We start from the raw sequence: 23,274 nt of genomic DNA on the forward strand, positions 1-23,274 counted from the left end.
AACATTTAATTTTCGACATATCCGTCCTCCTCAGCACATCCCTATAGCTCATGCCACTCGTCCATACAGCATTGTTGGGACTACTATACCTTCAAACTTATCCGTTTTTGCCCTTCCAGATAATGACCTCTCCACACACTCTTCAAAGTTCCCAGAACCTTCACTCATCCTATGACTCACTTCCACTTCCATTTTTCCATTCATTGCTATATCCACTCCCAATTAGTTAAAACATTACAGTTCCTTCAAATTTTTTCCATTCAAACTCCTACCCAAAAGTGACCTGTTCCTCTGCCCTATAACTGTGCTTTTATCCAAATTTACTCTCAACTTCCTCCTTTCACACACTCTCCCAAACTTAGACACCAACTTCTGCAGTTTTTTACTCAGCTCTGCCATCATTGCCCATGTCATCAGCAAACAACAACTGACTCACTTCACAGGCCTCTCCTCACCCTTTATATACGCGTACTCACCCCTCTCTCCAAGATACTTGCATTTACCTCCTTCATCACCCTATCCATAAACAAATTTAAAAGTTATGGTGACATCTCACACCCCTTCGCTTGGAACTACTCACTCTGCTCTCAACCTACTTGCATATGTCTTACATTCTTGATGAAAACTTCTTACTTCTTGTAGCTTTCCTCATACACCATATATAGCTTTCCTCATACACCATATATATATATATATATTATATATATTATTTTTTATTATACTTTGTCGCTGTCTCCCGCGTTTGCGAGGTAGCGCAAGGAAACAGACGAAAGAAATGGCCCAACCCCCCCCCATACACATGTATATACATACGTCCACACACGCAAATATACATACCTACACAGCTTTCCATAGCTTACCCCAGACGCTTCACATGCCTTGATTCAATCCACTGACAGCACGTCAACCCCGGTATACCACATCGCTCCAATTCACTCTATTCCTTGCCCTCCTTTCACCCTCCTGCATGTTCAGGCCCCGATCACACAAAATCTTTTTCACTCCATCTTTCCACCTCCAATTTGGTCTCCCTCTTCTCCTTGTTCCCTCCACCTCCGACACATATATCCTCTTGGTCAATCTTTCCTCACTCATCCTCTCCATGTGCCCAAACCACTTCAAAACACCCTCTTCTGCTCTCTCAACCACGCTCTTTTTATTTCCATACATCTCTCTTACCCTTACGTTACTCACTCGATCAAACCACCTCACACCACACATTGTCCTCAAACATCTCATTTCCAGCACATCCATCCTCCTGCACACAACTCTATCCATAGCCCACGCCTCGCAACCATACAACATTGTTGGAACCACTATTCCTTCAAACATATATATATATATATATATATATATATATATATATATATATATGTGACTTTCCACAATGAATCTCTATTAACCCCTCGTATGCTTTCTTCAGATCCATAAATGCCTTATACCTATCCTTCTGTTTCTGTGCGAATTTCTTACATGTTCTGTGGAGCAAACATCTGATCTGCACATACTCTGTCACTCCTAAAACCATATTGCTCCTTCCCAGTCTAATGTTCTGTACATTACCACTCTTGCATACAACTTACCAGATACACTCAACATACTTATTCCTTTGTAGTTTGAACATTCACCTTTGTCCCTCTTGCCTTTGTACAATGATGTACATTACATGCATTCTGTCAATCCTCAGGCACCTTACCATGATCCATACATACAGTGAAATCTACTTATCCAGTCAACAACACACTCGTCTCTTTTCTCAAGATATTCAGCTGTAATACCCCAGCTACTTTACTTTTCATCTTACTCAATTCTTTTGAAGCCTCTAGTTTCTTTACTAAACCACTTTCCTCCCCAACACTACCACTCTATCATCACACTTATTCAACAATCCTTCAAAATACTCACTCCATCTCCACCTCACCTTATTACTACCTGTTACCAATTCCCGCTGATTCTCTTGTTTATCTGACATTATTAACTTCCTTCCAGTACATTGTATTCTCCCTGAAGTTTGCTGATACTTCCTCAGCCCAACTCTCATTTGCCATATTTTCCAACTCCTGCACCTTTCTCTTGACCTCCTGCCACTTCCTCTTGTACATCTCCAAATCATTTGCACTCCTTCCTTATAAGTACAACCTATATGCCTTTCTCTTTTTTCATTAGCAACTTGGTAATACTTTGCATCCCAGCACTCACAACTCTTTCTCACCTGCCCATCTCCTGCCTTACACATGTGACATGCTCCTCTTGCATATGTGTTAGCACTGTTTCCATGATATCTCCCAATCTCTGTCTCCCTTGATATTTCTTCGTACAAGTATCTTTTCCAGACTAACTCATTTTCACCACCCCTTCTTGCCCATATTGTTTTCTCTTTTTCAAAAACCACAATAAATCCACCCTTTCCTCCACCAGGAAATTATTAGACATACCATCAGCTGTCCCTCTCTTTTGCATGCTTGTCAATTAGTATGTAATCCTATAGTGCCCATGTGCCATCTTCCCTACCTACCCATGTATACTTTTGTATGTCCCACTTCCTAAAGCAGTTATTCCCAGTCACCAACCCTTTTTCAGCACACTTCTCCACAAGGTGTTCACTATTTCTGCTCACCTAACTTTTTCTCATGGCCTGGTGCATAAGCATTAATAAATACGCATCTCATGCAGTACATTTTCGTTTTTACCCTCATCATTCTGAAGCTCACTTATTACTCTGCTTATTACCACAACTCCTGCTTCAGCAGTAGTGTTACCCCATCCTTAGCTTTTGTCTTCACATCAGCCCATGACTTTATCCATGAGACATTCCCAAACATTCTTCCCCTTTACCATTGAGCTTTATTTCAAGCAGAGCTAGAACATCCAATTTCCTTTCCTCAAATTTACTACCTATCTCTCCTCCTTTCTTCTTATCTTGGTTACATCCACATATATTCAGACACCCCAGGCTGAGCCTTCAAGGATGATGAACACTTCTTGCTTGGTTTCTGTTTTTGTTTCATCTTTTAGAAATTGAAATACAAGAGAGTTGGGTTTCCAGCCCCTTGTTCCCACCTCTCTGACTTACATTCTATGACATGCAGGAATTATGGAGATATACTTCTTTCTCCTGTACCACAGGGATATTATTATTATTATTATTATTATTATTATTATTATTATTATTATTATTATTATTATTAATATTATTATTTTTTTTTTTTTTGCTGTCTCACGCGTTTGCGAGGTAGCGCAAGGAAACAGACGAAAGAAATGGCCCAACCCACCCCCATACACATGTATATACATACGTCCACACACGCAAATATACATACCTACACAGCTTTCCATGGTTTACCCCAGACTCTTCACATGCCCTGATTCAATCCACTGACAGCACGTCAACCCCAGTATACCACATCGATCCAATTCACTCTATTCCTTGCCCTCCTTTCACCCTCCTGCATGTTCAGGCCCCGATCACACAAAATCTTTTTCACTCCATCTTTCCACCTCCAATTTGGTCTCCTACTTCTCCTCGTTCCCTCCACCTCCGACACATATATCCTCTTGGTCAATCTTTCCTCACTCATTCTCTCCATGTGCCCAAACCATTTCAAAACACCCTCTTCTGCTCTTTCAACCACACTCTTTTTATTTCCACACATCTCTCTCATCCTTATGTTACTTACTCGATCAAACCATCTCACACCACACATTGTCCTCAAACATCTCATTTCCAGCACAACCGTCCTCCTGCGCACAACTCTATCCATAGCCCACGCCTCGCAACCATACAACATTGTTGAAACCACTATTCCTTCAAGCATACCCATTTTTGCTTTCCGAGATAATGTTCTCGACTTCCACACATTCTTCAAGGCTCCCAGGATTTTCGCCCCCTCCCCCACCCTATGATCCACTTCCGCTTCCATGGTTCCATCCGCTGCCAGATCCACTCCCAGATATCAAAAACACTTTACTTCCTCCAGTTTTTCTCCATTCAAACTTACCTCCCAATTGACTTGACCCAATGTTATTATTATTATCATTATTATTATTGCAGGGTGAGTATCCCGTATCTGAAATGCCTGGGATCAGAAGTATTTTGGATTTTGGATTTTTTTGGATTTTGGAATATTTGCATATACATGCTGGGATATTGTGGGGTAGGGACCTAAGTCTGAACACAGATTCCATTTATTTTTCACATACACCTTATACACATAGGCTGAATGTAATTTATGCAATATTTTTGATTTTTTCATGCATAAATCCAAGTTTGTATAACACTGAACCATTGTGGTTGTTTGGCATCACCTTCATTCCTGGCTCTGAATTTATATGTTACTGATAAGCAATCACTTGCTTACACTTATTAACGCATAAGTACTTAACCAGTAAAAAAGATATGAAATTCCATTAATACAGTGAAAAAATAATGTGTCTTGGTGTGGAATTTTCCACTTATAACATTATGTCACCACTCAAAAGTTTTGGAGTTTGGTGCATTTCGGATTTTCAGATTAGGGATGCTCAACCTGTATTATTATTATTTTTTTTTTTTTTATACCTCGTCGCTGTCTCCCGCGTTTGCGAGGTAGCGCAAGGAAACAGACGAAAGAAATGGCCCAACCCCCCCCATACACATGTACATACACACGTCCACACACGCAAATATACCTACACAGCTTTCCATGGTTTACCCCGGACGCTTCACATGCCCTGATTCAATCCACTGACAGCACGTCAACCCCTGTATACCACATCGCTCCAATTCACTCTATTCCTTGCCCTCCTTTCACCCTCCTGCATGTTCGGGCCCCGATCACACAAAATTCTTTTCACTCCATCTTTCCACCTCCAATTCGGTCTCCCTCTTCTCCTCGTTCCCTCCACCTCCGACACATATATCCTCTTGGTCAATCTTTCCTCACTCATTCTCTCCATGTGCCCAAACCATTTCAAAACACCCTCTTCTGCTCTCTCAACCACGCTCTTTTTATTTCCACACATCTCTCTTACCCTTACGTTACTTACTCGATCAAACCACCTCACACCACACATTGTCCTCAAACATCTCACTTCCAGCACATCCATCCTCCTGCGAACAACTCTATCCATAGCCCACGCCTCGCAACCATACAACATTGTTGGAACCACTATTCCTTCAAACATACCCATTTTTGCTTTCCGGGATAATGTTCTCGACTTCCACACATTTTTCAAGGCTCCCAAAATTTTCGCCCCCTCCCCCACCCTATGATCCACTTCCGCTTCCATGGTTCCATCCGCTGCCAGATCCACTTCCAGATATCTAAAACACTTCACTTCCTCCAGTTTTTCTCCATTCAAACTCACCTCCCAATTGACTTGACCCTCAACCCAACTGTACCTAATAACCTTGCTCTTATTCACATTTACTCTTAACTTTCTTCTTCCACACACTTTACCAAACTCCGTCACCAGCTTCTGCAGTTTCTCACATGAATCCGCCACCAGCGCTGTATCATCAGCGAACAACAAATGACTCACTTCCCAAGCTCTCTCATCCCCAACAGACTTCATACTTGCCCCTCTTTCCAAGACTCTTGCATTTACCTCCCTAACAACCCCATCCATAAACAAATTAAACAACCATGGAGACATCACACACCCCTGCCGCAAACCTACATTCACTGAGAACCAATCACTTTCCTCTCTTCCTACACGTACACATGCCTTACATCCTCGATAAAAACTTTTCACTGCTTCTAACAACTTGCCTCCCACACCATATATTCTTAATACCTTCCACAGAGCATCTCTATCAACTCTATCATATGCCTTCTCCAGATCCATAAATGCTACATACAAATCCATTTGCTTTTCTAAGTATTATTATTATTATTATTATTATTATTATTATTATTATTATTATTATTTATTTATTTATTTATTTTGCTTTGTTGCTGTCTCCCGCGTTAGCAAGGTAGAGCAAGGAAACAGACGAAAGAATGGCCCAACCCACCCACATACACATGTATACACATACTCGTCCACACACGTACATATACATACCTATACATCTCAACTTATACATATATATACACACACAGACATATACATATATACACATGTACATAATTCATACTGTCTGCCCTTATTTATTCCCATCGCCACCCCACCACACATGAAATGAAAACCCCCTCCCCCCGCATGTGCACAAGGTGGCGCTAGGAAAGACAACAAAGGCCACATTCGTTCACAGTCAGTCTCTAGCTGTCATGTATAATGCACCGAAACGACAGCTCCCTTTCCACATCTAGGCCCCACAGAACTTTCCATGGTTTACCCCAGACGCTTCACATGCCCTGGTTCAATCCATTGACAGCACGTTGACCCCGGTATACCACATCGTTCCGATTCACTCTATTCCTTGCACGCCTTTCACCCTCCTGCATGTTCAGGCCCCGATCACTCAAAATCTTTTTCACTCCATCTTTCCACTTTCAATTTGGTCTCCCACTTCTCCTCGTTCCCTCCACCTCTGACACATATATCCTTTTTGTCAATCTTTCCTTACTCATTCTCTCCATGTGACCAAACCATTTCAAAACACCCTCTTCTGCTCTCTCAACCACACTCTTTTTATTACCACACATCTCTTACCCTTTCATTACTTACTCGATCAAAGCACCTCACACTACATATTGTCCTCAAACATCTCATTTCCAGCACATCCACCCTCCTCCGCACAACTCTATCTATAGCCCACGCCTCGCAACCATATAACATTGTTGGAACAACTATTCCTTCAAACATAGCCATTTTTGCTTTCCAAGATAACATTCTCGACTTCACACATTTATCAACGCTCCCAGAACTTTCACCTCCTCCCCCACCCTGTGATTTACTTCCGCTTCCATGGTTCCATCCGCTGCCAAGTCCACTCTCAAATTCTAAAACACTTCACTTCCTCCAGTTTTTTCCATTCAAACTTTCCTCCCTATTGACTGGTCCCTCAATCCTACTGTACCTAATAACCTTGCTCTTATTCACATTTACTCTCAGCTTTCTTCTTTCACACACTTTTACCAGACTCATTCACCAGCTTCTGCAGTTTATCACCTGAATCAGCCACCAGTGCTGTATTATCAGCAAACAACAACTGAAACACTTCCCAAGCTCTCTCATCCACAACAGACTGCATACTTGCCCCTCTTTCCAAAACTCTTGCATTCACCTCCTTAACAACCCCATCCATAAACAAATTAAACAACCATGGAGACATTACGCACCCATGCCGCAAACCAACATTCACTGAAAACCAATCACTTCCTCTCTTCCTACACGTTCACATGCCTTCCATCCTCGATAAAAACTTTTCACTGCTTCTAACAACTTACCTCCCACACCATATATTCTTATTACCTTCCACAGAGCATCTCTATCAACTCTTATCATATGCCTTCTCCAGTTCCGTAAATGCTACATACAAATCCATTTGCTTTTCTAAGTATTTCTCACATACATTCTTCAAAGCAAACACCTGATCCACACATCCTCTACCACTTCTGAAACCACACTGCTCTTCCCCAATCTGATGCTCTGTACATGCGTTCACCCTCTCAATCAACACCCTCCCATTTGATTTACCAGGACTACTCAACAAACTTATACCTCTGTAATTTGAGCGCTCACTCTTATCCCCTTTGCCTTTGTACAATGGCACTATGCAAGCATTCCACCAGTCCTCGGGTACCTCACATACATTAAATATCCTTACCAACCAGTCAACAATACAATCACCTCCTTTTTTAATAAATTTCACTGCAATACCATCCAAACCTGCTGCCTTGCTGGCTTTCATCTTCCGCAAAGCTTTTACTACCTCTTCTCTGTTTACCAAATCATTCTCCCTAACCCTCTCACTTTGCACACCACCTCGACCAAGACACCCTATATCTGCCACTCTATCAAACACATTCAACAAACCTTCAAAATACTCACTCCATCTCCTTCTCACATCACCACTACCTGTTATCACCTCCCCATTTGCCCCCTTTGCTGATGTTCCCATTTGTTCCCTTGTCTTACGCACTTTATTTACCTCCTTCCAAAACATCTTTTTATTCTCCCCAAAATTTAATGATGCTCTCTCACTCCAACTCTCATTTTCCCTCTTTTTCACCTCTTGCACCTTTCTCTTGACCTTCTGCCTCTTTCTTTTATAAATCTCCCAGTCATTTGCACTATTTCTCTGCAAAAGTCGTCCAAATGCCTCTCTCTTCTCTTTCACTAATAATCTTACTTCTTCATCCCACCACTCACTACCCTTTCTAATCTGCCCACCTCCCACGCTTCTCATGCCACAAGCATCTTTTGCACAAGCCGTCACTGCTTCCCTAAATACATCCCATTCCTCCCCCACTCCCCTTACGTCCTTTGTTCTCACCTTTTTCCATTCTGTACTCAGTCTCTCCTGGTACTTCCTCATACAAGTCTCCTTTCCAAGGTCACTTACTCTCACCACTCTCTTCACCCCAACATTCTCTCTTCTTTTCTGAAAACCTCTCCAAAATTATTATTATTATTATTATTATTATTATTATTATTATTATTATTATTATTATTATTATTATTTATTTATTTATATTTATTTTGCTTTGTCACTGTCTCCTGCGTTAGCGAGGTAGCACAAGGAAACAGATGAAAGAATGGCCCAACCCACCCACATACATATGTATATACATACACATCCACACACGGCAAATATACATACCTATACATCTCAATGTACACATATATATAGATATATACACACAGACATATACATATATACACATGTACCTAATTCATATCGCCACCTCGCCACGCATGGAACAACAACCCCCTCTCCCCTCATGTGTGCGAGGTAGCGCTAGGAAAAGACAACAAAGGCCCCATTCGTTCACATTCAGTCTCTAGCTGTCATGTAATAATGCACCGAAACCACAGCTCCCTTTCCACATCCAGGCCCCACAGAACTTTCCATGGTTTACCCCAGATGCTTCACATGCCCTGGTTCAATCCATTGACAGCATGTCGACCCCGGTATACCACATCATTCCAATTCACTCTATTCCTTGCAAGCCTTTCACCCTCCTGCATGTTCAGGCCCTGATCACTCAAAATCTTTTTCACTCCATCTTTCCACCTCCAATTTGGTCTCCCACTTCTCCTCGTTCCCTCCACCTCTGACACATATATCCTCTTGGTCAATCTTTCCTCACTCATTCTCTCCATGTGACCAAGCCATTTCAAAACACCCTCTTCTGCTCTCTCAACCACACTCTTTTTATTACCACATATCTTTCTTACCCTTACATTACTTACTCGATCAAACCACCTCACACCACATATTGTCCTCAAACATCTCATTTCCAGCACATCCACCCTCCTCCGCACAACTGTATCCATAGCCCACGCCTTGCAACCATACAACATTGTTGGAACCACTATTCCTTCAAACATACCCATTTTTGCTTTCCAAGATAATGTTCTCGACTTCCACACATTCTTCAAGGCTCCCAGAATTTTCATCCCCTCCCCCACCCTATGATTCACTTCCGCTTCCATGGTTCCATCTGCTGCCAAATCCACTCCCAGATATCTAAAACACTTCACTTCCTCCTGCTCTTCTCCATTCAAACTTACCTCCCAATTGACTTGACCCTCAACCCTACTGTACCTAATAACCTTGCTCTTATTCACATTTACTCACATTATTATTATTATTATTATTATCCCTGGGGATAGGGGGGAAGAATGCTTCCCACACATTCCCCGCATGTTGTAGAAGGCAACTAAACGGGACAGGAGCGGGGGCCTAGAAACCCTCCCCTACTTGTATTTTAACTTTCTAAAAGGGGAAACAGAAGAAGGAGTCATGTGGGGAGTGCTTATCCTCCTTGAAGGCTCAGACTGGGGCTGTCTTAATGTGTGTGGATGTAACCAAGATGAGAAAAAAGGAGAGATAGGTAGTATGTTTGAGGAAAGGAACCTGGATGTTTTGGCTCTGAGTGAAATGAAGCTCAAGGGTAAAGGGGAGAGTGGTTCGGGAATGTTTTGGGAGTAAAGTCAGGGTTGGTAAGAGGACAAGAGCAAAGGAAGAAGTAGCACTACTTCTGAAACAGGAGTGGTGGGAGTATGTGATAGAGTGTAAGAAAGTAAACTCTAGATTGATATGGGTAAAACTGAAAGTGGATGGAGAGAGATGGGTGATTATTGGTGCCTATGCACCTGGTCATGAGAAGAAAGATCATGAGTGCCATGGGTTTTGGGAGTAGCTGAATGAGTGTGCTTGCAGTTTTGATGCATGAGACCGGGTTATAGTGATGGGTGATTTGAATGCAAAGGTGAGTAATGTGGCAGTTATTTATTGAGGGTATAATTGATGTACATGGGGTGTTCAGTGTTGTGAATGGAAATGGTGAAGAGCTTGTAGATTTGTGTGCTGTAAAAGGACTGATGATTGGGAATACCAGGTTTAAAAAGAGAGATGGCCAGAGAGCATTATTGGATTATGTGTTAATTGATAGGCGCATGAAAGAGAGACTTGGATGTTAATGTGCTGAGTGGTGCAACTGGAGGGATGTCTGATCATTATCTTGTGGAGGCAAAAGTGAAGATTTGTAAAGGTTTTCAGAAAAGAAGAGAGAATGTTGGAGTGAAGAGAGTGGTGAGAGTAAGTGAGATTGGGAAGGAGACTTGTGTGAGGAAATACCTGGAGAGATTGAGTGCAGAATAGAAAAAGGTGAGAGCAAAGGAGGTAAGGGGAGTGGGGGAGGAATGGGATGTATTTAGGGAAGCAGTGATGGCTTGCGCAAAAGATGCTTGTGGCATGTGAAAGGTGGGAGGTGGGCGGATTAGAAAGGGTAGTGAGTGGTGGGATGAAGAAGTAAGATTGTTAGTGAAAGAGAAGAGAGAGGCATTTGGACGATTTTTGCAAAGAAATAGTGCAAATGAGTGGGAGATGTATAAAAGAAAGAGGCAGGATGTCAAAAGAGGTGCAAGAGGTGAGAAAGAGGGCAAATGAGAGTTAGGGTGAGAGAGTATTGTTAAATTTTAGGGAGAATAAAAAGATGTTTTGGAAGGAGGTAGATAAAGTGCATAAGACAAGAGAACAAATGGAAACATCAGTCAAGGGGGCTAATGGGGAGGTAATAACAAGTAGTGGCGATATAAGAAGGAGTATTTTGAAGGTTTGTTGAATGTGTTAGTGGCAGATACGGGGTGTTTTGGTTGAGGTGGTGTGCAAAGTGAGAGGGTCAGGGAGAATGATTTGGTAAACAGAGAAGAGGTAGTGAATGCTTTGTGGAAGATGAAAGCCGGCAAGGCAGCAGGCTTGAATGGTATTGCTGTGGAATTTATTAAAAAAGGGGGTGACTGTGTTCTTGACTGGTTGGTTAGGATATTCAGTGTGTGTATGGTTCATGGTGGAGTGCCTGAGGATTGGCAGAATGCATGCGTAGTGCCATAGCACAAAGGCAAAGGGGATAAAAGTGAGTGTTTAAATTACAGAGGTATAAGTTTGTTAAGTATTGCTGGGAAATTATATGGGAGGGTATTGATTGAGAGGGTGAAGGCATTTACAGAGCATTAGATTGGGGAAGAGCAGTGTGTGTTTCAAAAGTGGTAGAGGATGTGTAGATCAGGTGTTTGCTTTGAAGAATGTATGTGAGAAATACATAGAAAAGCAAATGGATTTGTATGTAGCATTTATGAATCTGGAGAAGACATATGATGAAGTTGATAGAGATGCTCTGTGGAAGGTATTAAGAGTATATAGTGTGGAAGGTAAGTTGCTAGAAGCAGTGAAAAGTTTTTATCAAGGATGTAAGGCATGTGTACGAGTAGGAAGAGAGGAAAGTCATTGGTTCCTCCCAGTGAATGTCAGTTTGTGGCAAGGGTGCGTGATGTCTCCATGTTTGTTTAATTTGTTAATGGATGGGGATGTTACGTTAGGGAGGCAAATGCAAGAGCTTTGGAGAGAGGGGCAAGTATGCAGTCTGTTAGGGATGAGAGGGCTTGGGAAGTGAGTCAGTTGTTGTTCGCTGATGATACAGCGCTGATGGCTTATTCTGGTGAGAAACTGCAGAAGTTGGTGACTGGGTTTGGTAAAGTGTGTGAAAGAGGAAAGCTGAATGTAAATGTGAATAAGAGAGAGGTTATTAGGTTCAGTAGGGTTGAGGGACAAGTTGATTTGGAGGTAAGTTTGAATGGCGAAAGACTGGACGAAGTGAAGTGTTTTAGATATCTGGGAGTGGATTTGGCAGCAGATGGAACCATGGAAGCAGAAGTGAGTCACAGGGTGGGGGAGGGTCAAAGGTTCTGGGAGCATTGAAGAATGAGTGGAAGGCAAGAATGTTATCTCAGAGAGCAAAAATGGGTATGTGTGAAGGAATAGTAGTTCTGACAGTGTTATATGGTTGCGAGGCATGGACTATAGATAGGGTTGTGTGGAGGAGAGTGGATGTGTTGGAAATGAGATGTTTGAGGACAATATGTGATGTGAGGTTGTTTGATCGACTAAGTAATGAAAGGGTAAGAGAGATGTGTGGTGGTGAAAAGAGTGTGGTTGAGAGAGTAGAAGAGTGTGTATTGAAATTGTTTGGTCACATGGAGAGAATGAGTGAGGAAAGATTGACAAAGAGGATATATGTGTCAGAGGCAGAGGGAATGAGGAGAAGCGGGAGACCAAATTGGAGGTGGAAGGATGGAGTGAAAAAGATTTTGTACGATTGGGGCCTGAACATGCAAGAGGGTGAAAGGCATGCAAGGAATAGAGTGATTTGGAATGATGTGGTATACTGGAGTCAACGTGTTGTCAATGGATTGAACCAGGGCATGTGAAGCATCTGGGGTAAACCGTGGAAAGTTTTGTGGGGCCTAGATGTGGAAAGGGAGCTTTGGTTTCAGTGCATTACACATGACAGCTAGAGACTGAGTGTGAACGAATGTGGCCTTTGTTGTCTTTTCCTAGAGCTACCTCGCGTGTGCATGGGGTATGGGGGTGCCATTTCATGTTTGGCGGGGTGGCAACAGAAATGGTTGAGGGCAGCAAGTAAATATATACTTGTGTATATATGTATATGTCTGTGTATGTATATCGAGGATGTAAGGCATGTGTACGTGTAGGAAGAGAGGAAAGTGATTGGTTCTCAGTGAATGTAGGCTTGCGGCAGGGGTGTGTGATGTCTCCATGGTTGTTTAATTTGTTTATGGATGGGGTTGTTAGGGAGGTGAATGCAAGAGTTTTGGAAAGAGGGGCAAGTATGAAGTCTGTTGTGGATGAGAGAGCCTGGGAAGTGAGTCAGTTGTTGTTCGCTGATGATACAGCGCTGGTGGCTGATTCATGTGAGAAACTGCAGAAGCTGGTGACTGAGTTTGGTAAAGTGTGTGAAAGAAGAAAGTTAAGAGTAAATGTGAATAAGAGCAAGGTTATTAGGTTCAGTAGGGTTGAGGGTCAAGTCAATTGGGAGGTAAGTTTGAATGGAGAAAAACTGGAGGAAGTAAAGTGTTTTAGATATCTGGGAGTGGATCTGGCAGCGGATGGAACCATGGAAGTGGAAGTGGATCATAGGGTGGGGGAGGGGGCGAAAATCCTGGGAGCCTTGAAGAATGTGTGGAAGTCGAGAGCATTATCTCGAAAGCAAAAATGGGTATGTTTGAAGGAATAGTGGTTCCAACAATGTTGTATGGTTGCGAGGCGTGGGCTATGGATAGAGTTGTGCGCAGGAGGGTGGATGTGCTGGAAATGAGATGTTTGAGGACAATGTGTGGTGTGAGGTGGTTTGATCGAGTAAGTAATGTAAGGGTAAGAGAGATGTGTTTAAATAAAAAGAGCATGGTTGAGAGAGCAGAAGAGGGTGTTTTGAAATGGTTTGGGCACATGGAGAGAATGAGTGAGGAAAGATTGACCAAGAGGATATATGTGTCAGAGGTGGAGGGAACGAGGAGAAGTGGGAGACCAAATTGGAGGTGGAAAGATGGAGTGAAAAAGATTTTGTGTGATCGGGGCCTGAACATGCAGGAGGGTGAAAGACAGGCAAGGAATAGAGTGAATTGGATTGATGTGGTATACCGGGGTTGACGTGCTGTCAGTGGATTGAATCAGGGCATGTGAAGTGTCTAGGATAAACCATGGAAGGTTGTGTGGGGCCTGGATGTGGAAAGGGAGCTGTGGTTTCGGGCATTATTGCATGACAGCTAGAGACTGAGTGTGAACGAATGGGGCCTTTGTTGTCTTTTCCTAGTGCTACCTCGCACACATGAGGGGGGAGGGGGATGGTATTCCATGTGTGGCGAGGTGGCGATGGGAATGAATAAAGGCAGACAGTGTGAATTTTGTTCATGGGTATATATGTATGTGTCTGTGTGTGTGGACGTGTATGTATATACATTGTGTATGGGGGTGGGTTGGGCCATTTCTTTCGTCTGTTTCCTTGCGCTACCTCGCAAACGCGGGAGACAGCAACAAAGGAAAATAATAAAAAAAAAAATGTATATGTATGTGTACGTTGAAATGCATAGGTATGTATATGTGCGTATGTGGGCGTGTATGTATATACATGTGTGTGTTGGTGGGCCATTCTTTCGTCTGTTTCTTTGCGTTATCTCTTAAATGCGGGAGACAGCGACAAAGTATAATAAATGATAAAATAAATATAAATGATTATTTTTATTATTATTATTATTATCATTATTATTATTATTATTATTATTATTATTATTATTATTATTATTATATGATTCCAGAACCCATTGTCCATGGGCTTCCGTAGCTTGAAGGTTCTGCTACAATAAGGTGCAGGGAAAGGATGTACCCCTTGGAGTGAGAAGTTTTTTGACGAGATTGTTCTCCAATGAAGGTGATTTTTCACATCATGAACACAAGCAGGTGGAGTCCACTGACACCTTGATCATGAATCATTTAGCTAAAGAGGCTATGAATATATTTGAAGAATTTATGGACCTTTATTGCTCAGTAAGGATAACATAAGTTGTAAAAGAAGCTTTGTCCTTGAATGGAACTAACATTTTATGAAAGGTATAAAAACGCTCAAATAAATCTGAGAATTGATAAATGTTAATCAATAGCCGCTTCTGTACCATGTTTTCACAAAAGTATATATTCATGCTGCATTGTTAATTACTGTCAATAGATTGATACCAAGAATAGGCAAAGGGCATTTAGGTTGAAGTTTTAGTAGAATTTCTTGAACTAAGAAAGAAAATGAATGTGCTGGTCATTTTGGTAATCAACATACATTTGTACACTCAGCTTGTTCATTATGAAAAGATTCTCAGCCTTTTATAGTGTCAATTATAACTTGTCACAACAGTCTTTCATAAGACATGTTTTTGTGTAAAAAAAGATCTTTTTTCTATGTTTAATTCCATTGCCATTTACAGTAAGTGGATCAAGTACACATCTTTGATCAGAATTGATTGCAGAACTGAGATCTCTAGCCCAAGCTCTGCAAGCTTGCCTAAGAACATAGAGGTTTATCCCTTGAAGACAGACTTGCTACACTAAAAAGGTGTTAAACTGAATAAATGTATCTTATTTTGTGTTTATTCATTCATGAATTGATAGTCAAGATCATAGTTTATTAACTTGAATCAAGAGTCCAGTCTGTTAGAATACTTTAGGTTTTATGTAAGTTTCTCTTGCTTTCTTATCAATTGTTTTGTCTGTTTTAATGCGTAGTAGTGTTGACATAGAGTTAGTAAAATCCTAAGCTTATTTTCACATTGTATTACTGTACATATGTAGTTTATATTTGCTATGAACACATATTCCAGTCATACTTTGTTCATTTTGAAAGGGAGACCTCACCCATTTTTAATTAACTTATACTGCCTTAAGTATATTTATTCATTACTGATATATCATTAGCCCCAGAGTTATATATAACAATGATAAAAATGGCATATAGAAAGTAAAAAATAGTCTAGTAATTAGAGAGCAATAGGTTTTTATATGTATGAGAAAAAGGCATTGGCTTTTATGTTCCTCATGTTCATACTCTCATTGTAGATTTTGAAAAAAAATTTAAAGCATTTTGGTAGGGTTTTTTCTTGCATTTTCCTTTTTATGCTGTTATGATTATTACCAACAGTTAATAGTTCAGTCCATTTAAGAGATAAGAAAAAAGAACCATTTCAAACCATTATGGAAGAAGATTATTTTCTTGAGGAACATATGTACTTGCATGGTTGAAATGGATAAAAAGCTGTTTGAGCCGAAAGGAAAGATATAAATTACTAGTACCTCCCATAAAAGTGTCTTGAAATTGCGCGCATGCACACACACACACACACACACACACACACACACACACACACACACACACACACACACACACACACACACATGGGTATATCTAGCCCCAAATGCAGCCAGCATTTGCAAGGTATAAGAGAGCTTTGATCAAGTATAGCAGGATTAGGAAGGAGGAACAGAGAAACTTTGAAAAGGTGCTTGTGGACAAGGCAGATGAAAATCAAAAATTTTTCAATTACTTCATCAGACCTTAGTTGTCAGTTAAGGATTAGCTAATCAGGGTAAGGGAGAAATTGTAGAGGATGATGAAAGGATATGTGAAGAACTGAATAACAAGTTTAAAAGAGTTTCCACCGTGGAAAACTCTACAACCTTTACACTGGTAAGATGGAATGGGGATGAGGTTTTGGAAATCATTGAAATATTCAGTAAAGATCTCAACAGAATAGGAAATAATGAAAAAAGGACTTGACCCATACAAGGCTCATGGTCCCAATGAAATTTCACCATATGAGCAATAGATAGTTGCAGATATGCTAAAGAAAGCGCTTGAATTACTGTTCAAAATGTCACAGGAGAGAGGCAGTGTCAAAGGAATGGAAAAGGGCAAATGTCATGACTGTATGTAAGAAAGAAAGCCAGGAACAGGTGTTGAACTGCAGATGAGTTTGCTTTATAAGATTCTGGAAAAGATTATTAAAAAGCATGACTTTTTCTCCAGAGGAGAAATTCCCTAAGTGAGAGACAGCATGATTTTAGGTATAGGAAGTCATATGTAACTAACCTTGTAAGAGTTATACAAGAGAGTGAGCTCAGTCCCAACAAGACAAAAGAATGTGTGGACTGTCTGTATGTGTATCTGGACTGCCAGAAAGCATTTGACACTGTGCTGCATAGGAGAATGACTAAGAAGCTTGATCAACAGACAGGAATAAGGGGGGAAACTCCTCTGATGGTTACAAGATTATGTCATCAGGAGGGAATAAGTTGAAGTGATCAGCACAGGGTTCAGTTCAGAGACCATTCCTGTACATGATATGTTAATGACTTGCCCAAAGGTATGGATTCCTGCCTAAGTATGTTTGCAAATGATGCAGAAGTCATGGAAAGTGAAAAATGATGAGGATTGCATCAGCTAACAAGGAGATCTAAACAGACTGCAAAGTTGGTTTGAAACATTGTTAATAAAATTCAACCCCAGCAAATTTAGAGTATGAGGATGGAACAAAGCAAAAGATGGCTCACTTTGGTTGTTATTCAGCAGGAAATCAAGTTCAGGATTTTGTATGTGAGGAGGACTTGGAGGTCATCATTATCTTTAACCTGTCACCAGAGTCCCATAAGAGAAAAATAGTTAGGAAGACAAACTGTGTGCTAGCAAATATCAGAATAGCTTTCAAATAATTGAATAAGGAAATATATATAGCAAGCTATTTATATCCAATGTAAGGCCAAAATTAGAATATACTTCTCAAGTTTGGTTACTGCACCAAAATATGAACAAAGAACTCAGAGAAAAAGTCCAGAGAAGGGCAAGAAAAATAGTATCAGAATTAAGAGAGCTAATGGAGAAGGCTAGAGTCTTTAAATTTACCCACTTTGGAAGAGAGAAGAGTGGCGGAGAGACCTGATCACAACCTCTATGTTTTTAAGAGATTGACAACATGGATAGTTAACATTTATATAACATGAAATTAAAAAGAAACTTGATGAAAAGAATGTAATGAACTCGTATATAGTACAAAAGGGGTGGATAAATGGAAAAGAATAACTGAGGAAATGGTTGATGCACACAGCATACATAAATTTATGAGGTTGTATGATAGTAGAGAATTTTCAAGAGATAGAGACCCATGGGTGCAAAATTCTCTCCCTATGCAGTACAAATGAGTAATTACAAATAAGCAATTAAACACACACACACACACACACACACACACACACACACACACACACACACACACACACATATGCATTCTTCCTACTATGGGGGAGCAGTTTCAGACTTGTAGACTACCTGAACCAAGAAAATATGAGGACAGTAAATGTAAGTAGGGTAAATGGTCCAAGTTCCTGTAGACATTAGACCACTAGAGGTAGTCAAGCTACACTTGTTTTTTGCATGTTCAAGTTGTTCAGTTTTACCCCTCTGTTCAGTTTGATGTTAGCCAGAAATGGATTCAGGCAAGGGAGAATTTCAAGACTGGGCGATTGTGACAAGATCCACAAAAAGGAAGCAAGAAGTGATGAAACATGTAATACTATAGAAGAGAATTTGAAGGATGAAACATGTAACATCACAAAACAAAGTTTGGAGATGATTGAAATCATAAAAAACTAGGAATCGAGGTTAACACAGTTAGAGATGGAAGTAATGAAACTCAGAAATCTATTCAAAGATCATGAGAGGCATTATGAAATGTAAAAGGAACTCAGGTAAAATAGAATTAAGACAAGTGATTATGAGCACTGATTGGCATCAGTTGACGGGGTTGATAAACCATATAACCGGAGGAGTAAAGTAGAATGATTATAAAAGCAGGAGAGGTCAGAAGGGGCTTTTCTAGATGTCCTAGAAGCTGTTGAACAAGACGAAATTTCCATTGCATTGAGTACAGATATTTTATGAAAATAGTGAGGAAATAGAGTTGCAGTTTTGGGGGCTGGGCAACAGACTTGGAGCTTGTTAACTGATGCAGTGGAACAGAAACCTGGGGACACTGAAACTGAGGTGCCCAGGGCACTGAGTGAAGCTATAGTTGTGTTAGATATGTTAGATATGTTGTGTTAGAGAAAAGGCAGTTAGGAAAATTTATGGACCAGTTGATGAGAAATGCAGAAAAGTACAGAGCATAAAGGATCAGTCCTTATTGGCAACAATGGAGGTTACAGAGAAAGCCAGCAAAACACAGGTTGATGTTATTGATGGACTTAGCTGCAAGATAGGTGCCACCTAAATTAGAAAGATGATTAAGCAAGATCTCGGCAGGCATAAATCTTTGATTTGATTTTTTTGGACTGGATGAGATCATACCCCAGTGAAAACAGAAATGCTCATTTAAGGGTTACTAGAGACCATAGAATTACCAGATACAATCTCAGTGATAATGGAAGGAAGAAGAATTGGTGATTATAATCAAGATTTAAAGGGATGATTAGTTATGATTCCATTTGATTTGGAGTCATCTAACCTGGAGGTACCAAGACAGGCCAAGAAACTCTGAAACATGGTGAAATTCATTGTGTGATAAACCAAGTAAAGAGAGGGAGAAACCAAAGAATACAGTCAGAAGGCAAAAAGTGGTAGATGCCAAATGAGACAAGAGGACAGACTACCCTATCCATTGCTGCAGAAAGAGCCATAATGTTAGGAAGCGGTAATGATAGACTGAAGGTATTGTAAACAAATGTTGATGGATTAGTATTACATGGCAAAGAGCTGGAATTTCAGGATCATATAAGGGAAAATACACCTGTTGTTGGAGTTGTGAAAACAGAGCTTGCTAAAGAGATAAGATCTTACTTTTCTGTCCAGAGTATTACTTGATAGTTAGGAGGGGAAGAGAAGACAAAGGAAGGGTTTTGGCTCCCCTAATCAGAAATAACCTTAACTTTCTGGAGTCAGTAATAGATGGCCCATTCAATATATAATGAAAAGGGTAACTGTAGGGAAGAAGTGTATATTGATGTTAATGATATATAATTCTCCAAAGAATTGTAACAATCCAGGTCATATATATAATGACAGCATTGAAGAAACTATCAGGATGGTACATGAAGCAGTAAAACATGCACTTCTTTGAAAGAGTAAAGTAATGATAATGGTGAATCTCAGTTGAAAGGAGATAGATTAGTGGAATTTGGATTCTCATGGTAACATGAAAGACATAGTGACATGGAGCCAAGTTCCTTGAGTGTGAACTGTAAATTTTCCCATACCAGTATGTCAATGAGCACAGTGGGATGAGAGGAACTGATTCACCCTCACTGTTATATCGCATAATATCACTTATAATACACTACTTGGAAAAAGTGATCATCTAAGTGTGATTTAATGGTAAACAAGGAAATTAAAAGAGTGGAGATGACACAGGACTTGAGGAGGAGGTGTAATCATAGAAACTAGCCTGAACATAACAATTTCTAAGGTAACATAGATTTTTGGTTATAGAGTTCAGTAGCCAGGAACCAGGATATTGTTGTGAAAGGTTTTGTGAAATTTCCAATGAAGTAACAGACATGTGCACCTGTAGCCTCGTACACAGAGGGAAGCTTAAGAAAAAGGGAAATTGGTTTAATCAAAGATATCAGACAGTAAGGGAGATTTGAGATGTGCAGTGGCAGACATATAGATGACACTTTGGCAAATCACGTTATGGAAGGTATATGACAGCAAGGAACAAGTATGGCAGAATAGGAAAGGAGGAACATAGAAATTTGGAAATGAGTACTGTGGATAAGGCTGCTCTAAAATCCAAACCTTTTCAATACATTTGTCAGAAGTTGATTGTCAGTTAAAAAGCAGCTAATCAGATTAAGGTATTCCGAGGGAAAAATATTTGAGGATAATGTAAGGATATGTAAGGAACTGAATAACTTGTTCTTAAGTGTTTTCACAGTACAAGACACTATATATATATATATATATATATATATATATATATATATATATATATATATATATATATATATATATATATATATATATATATATTTTTTTATTTACATTTATTCATTTTGCTTTGTCGCTGTCTCACGCGTTTGCGAGGTAGCCAAGGAAACAGACGAAAGAAATGGCCCAACCCACCCCCATACACATGTATATACATACACGTCCACACACGCAAATATACATACCTATACATCTCAATGTACACATATATATACACACACAGACACATACATATATACCCATGCACACAATTCACACTGTCTGCCTTTATTCATTCCCATCGCCACCTCGCCACACATGGAATACCATCCCCCTCCCCCCTCATGTGTGCGAGGTAGCACTAGGAAAAGACAACAAAGGCCCCATTCGTTCACACTCAGTCTCTAGCTGTCATGCAATAATGCCCGAAACCACCACTCCCTTTCCACATCCAGGCCCCACAAAACTTTCCATGGTTTACCCCAGATGCTTCACATGCCCTAATTCAATCCACTGACAGCACGTCAACCCCGGTACACCACATCGATCCAATTCACTCTATTCCTTGCCCGCCTTTCACTGTCCTGCATGTTCAGGCCATGATCACTCAAAATCTTTTTCACTCCATCTTTCCACCTCCAATTTGGTCTCCCACTTCTCCTCGTTCCCTCCACCTCTGACACATATATCCTCTTGGTCAATCTTTCCTCACTCATTCTCTCCATGTGCCCAAACCATTTCAAAACACCCTCTTCTCTCTCAACCACGCTCTTTTTATTTCCACACATCTCTCTTACCCTTACATTACTTACTCGATCAAACCACCTCACACCACACATTGTCCTCAAACATCTCATTTCCAGCACATCCACCCTCCTGCGCACAACTCTATCCATAGCCCACACCTCACAACCATACAACATTGTTGGAACCACTATTCCTTCAAACATACCCATTTATGCTTTCCGAGATAATGTTCTCGACTTCCAAACATTCTTCAAGGCTCCCAGGATTTTCGCCCCCTCCCCCACCCTATGATTCACTTCCGCTTCCATGGTTCCATCCGCTGCCAGATCCACTCCCAGATATCTAAAACACTTTACTTCCTCCAGTTTTTCTCCATTCAAACTTACCTCCCAGTTGACTTGACCCTCAACCCTACTGTACCTAATAACCTTGCTCTTATTCACATTTAGTCTTAACTTTCTTCTTTCACACACTTTACCAAAGTCAGTCACCAGCTTCTGCAGTTTCTCACATGAAATAGCCACCAGCGCTGTATCATCAGCGAACAACACCTGACTCACTTCCCAAGCTCTTTCATCCACAACAGACTTCATATCTGCCCCTCTTTCCAAAGCTCTTGCATTCACCTCCCTAACAACCCCATCCATGAACAAATTAAACAACCATGGAGACATCACACACCCCTGCCGCAAACCTACATTCACTGAGAACCAATCACTTTCCTCTCTTCCTACACGTACACATGCCTTACATCCTCGATAAAAACTTTTCACTATATATATATATATATATATATATATATATATATATATATAAAAAAAAAAATATATATATATATATATATATGTATATATATATATGTATATATATATATATATATATATATATATATATATATATATATATATATATATATATATATATATATATATATATAGTAAATATATGAGTAAAACTGAAAGTTGATGGAGAGAGATGGGTGATTATTGGTGCATATGCACCTGGGCATGAGAAGAAAGATCATGAGAGGCAAGTGTTTTGGGAGCAGTTGAATGAGTGTGTTAGTGGTTTTGATGCACAAGACCGGGTTAAAGTGATGGGTGATTTGAATGCAAAGGTGAGTAATGTGGCAGTTGAGGGAATAATTGGTATACATGGTGTGTTCAGTGTTGTAAATGGAAATGGTGAAGAGCTTGTAGATTAATGTGCTGAAAAAGGACTGGTGATTGATAATACCTGCTTTAAAAAGTGAGATATACATAAGTATACGTATGTAAGTAGGAGAGATGGCCAGAGAGCGTTATTGGATTACTTACTAATTGATAGGCACGCGAAAGAGAGACTTTTGGATGTTAATGTGCTGAGAGGTGCAACTGGAGGGATGTCTGATCATTATCTTGTGGAGGCTAAGGTGAAGATATGTATGGGTTTTCAGAAAAGAAGAGTGAATGTTGGGGTGAAGAGGGTGGTGAGAGTAAGTGAGCTTGGGAAAGAGACTTGTGTGAGGAAGTACCAGGAGAGACTGAGTACAGAATGGAAAAAGGTGAGAACAATGGAAGTAAGGGGAGTGGGGGAGGAA

General features: G+C 40.4%; 1 protein-coding gene across 7 annotated transcripts in view; it reads left to right on the forward strand.

The window, feature by feature from the left end:
• The window catches only part of LOC139755976 (uncharacterized), a 734,338-nt gene that overhangs the window by 517,451 nt on the left and 193,613 nt on the right, over positions 1-23,274 (forward strand). The window contains exon 6 of one of the 7 annotated variants that reach the window (XM_071674843.1): positions 14,767-16,079. The exons of the other annotated variants lie outside the window; for them this stretch is intronic. Coding sequence (XP_071530944.1) covers positions 14,767-14,814 — 48 coding nt within the window. The 3' untranslated portion in view covers positions 14,815-16,079. Of the gene's footprint in view, positions 1-14,766; positions 16,080-23,274 lie in introns of those variants that run through there. 7 annotated transcript variants of the gene reach the window in all.

This window comes from Panulirus ornatus, chromosome 20 (genome assembly GCF_036320965.1).
Source record: "Panulirus ornatus isolate Po-2019 chromosome 20, ASM3632096v1, whole genome shotgun sequence".
Classification (NCBI taxonomy): domain Eukaryota; kingdom Metazoa; phylum Arthropoda; class Malacostraca; order Decapoda; family Palinuridae; genus Panulirus; species Panulirus ornatus.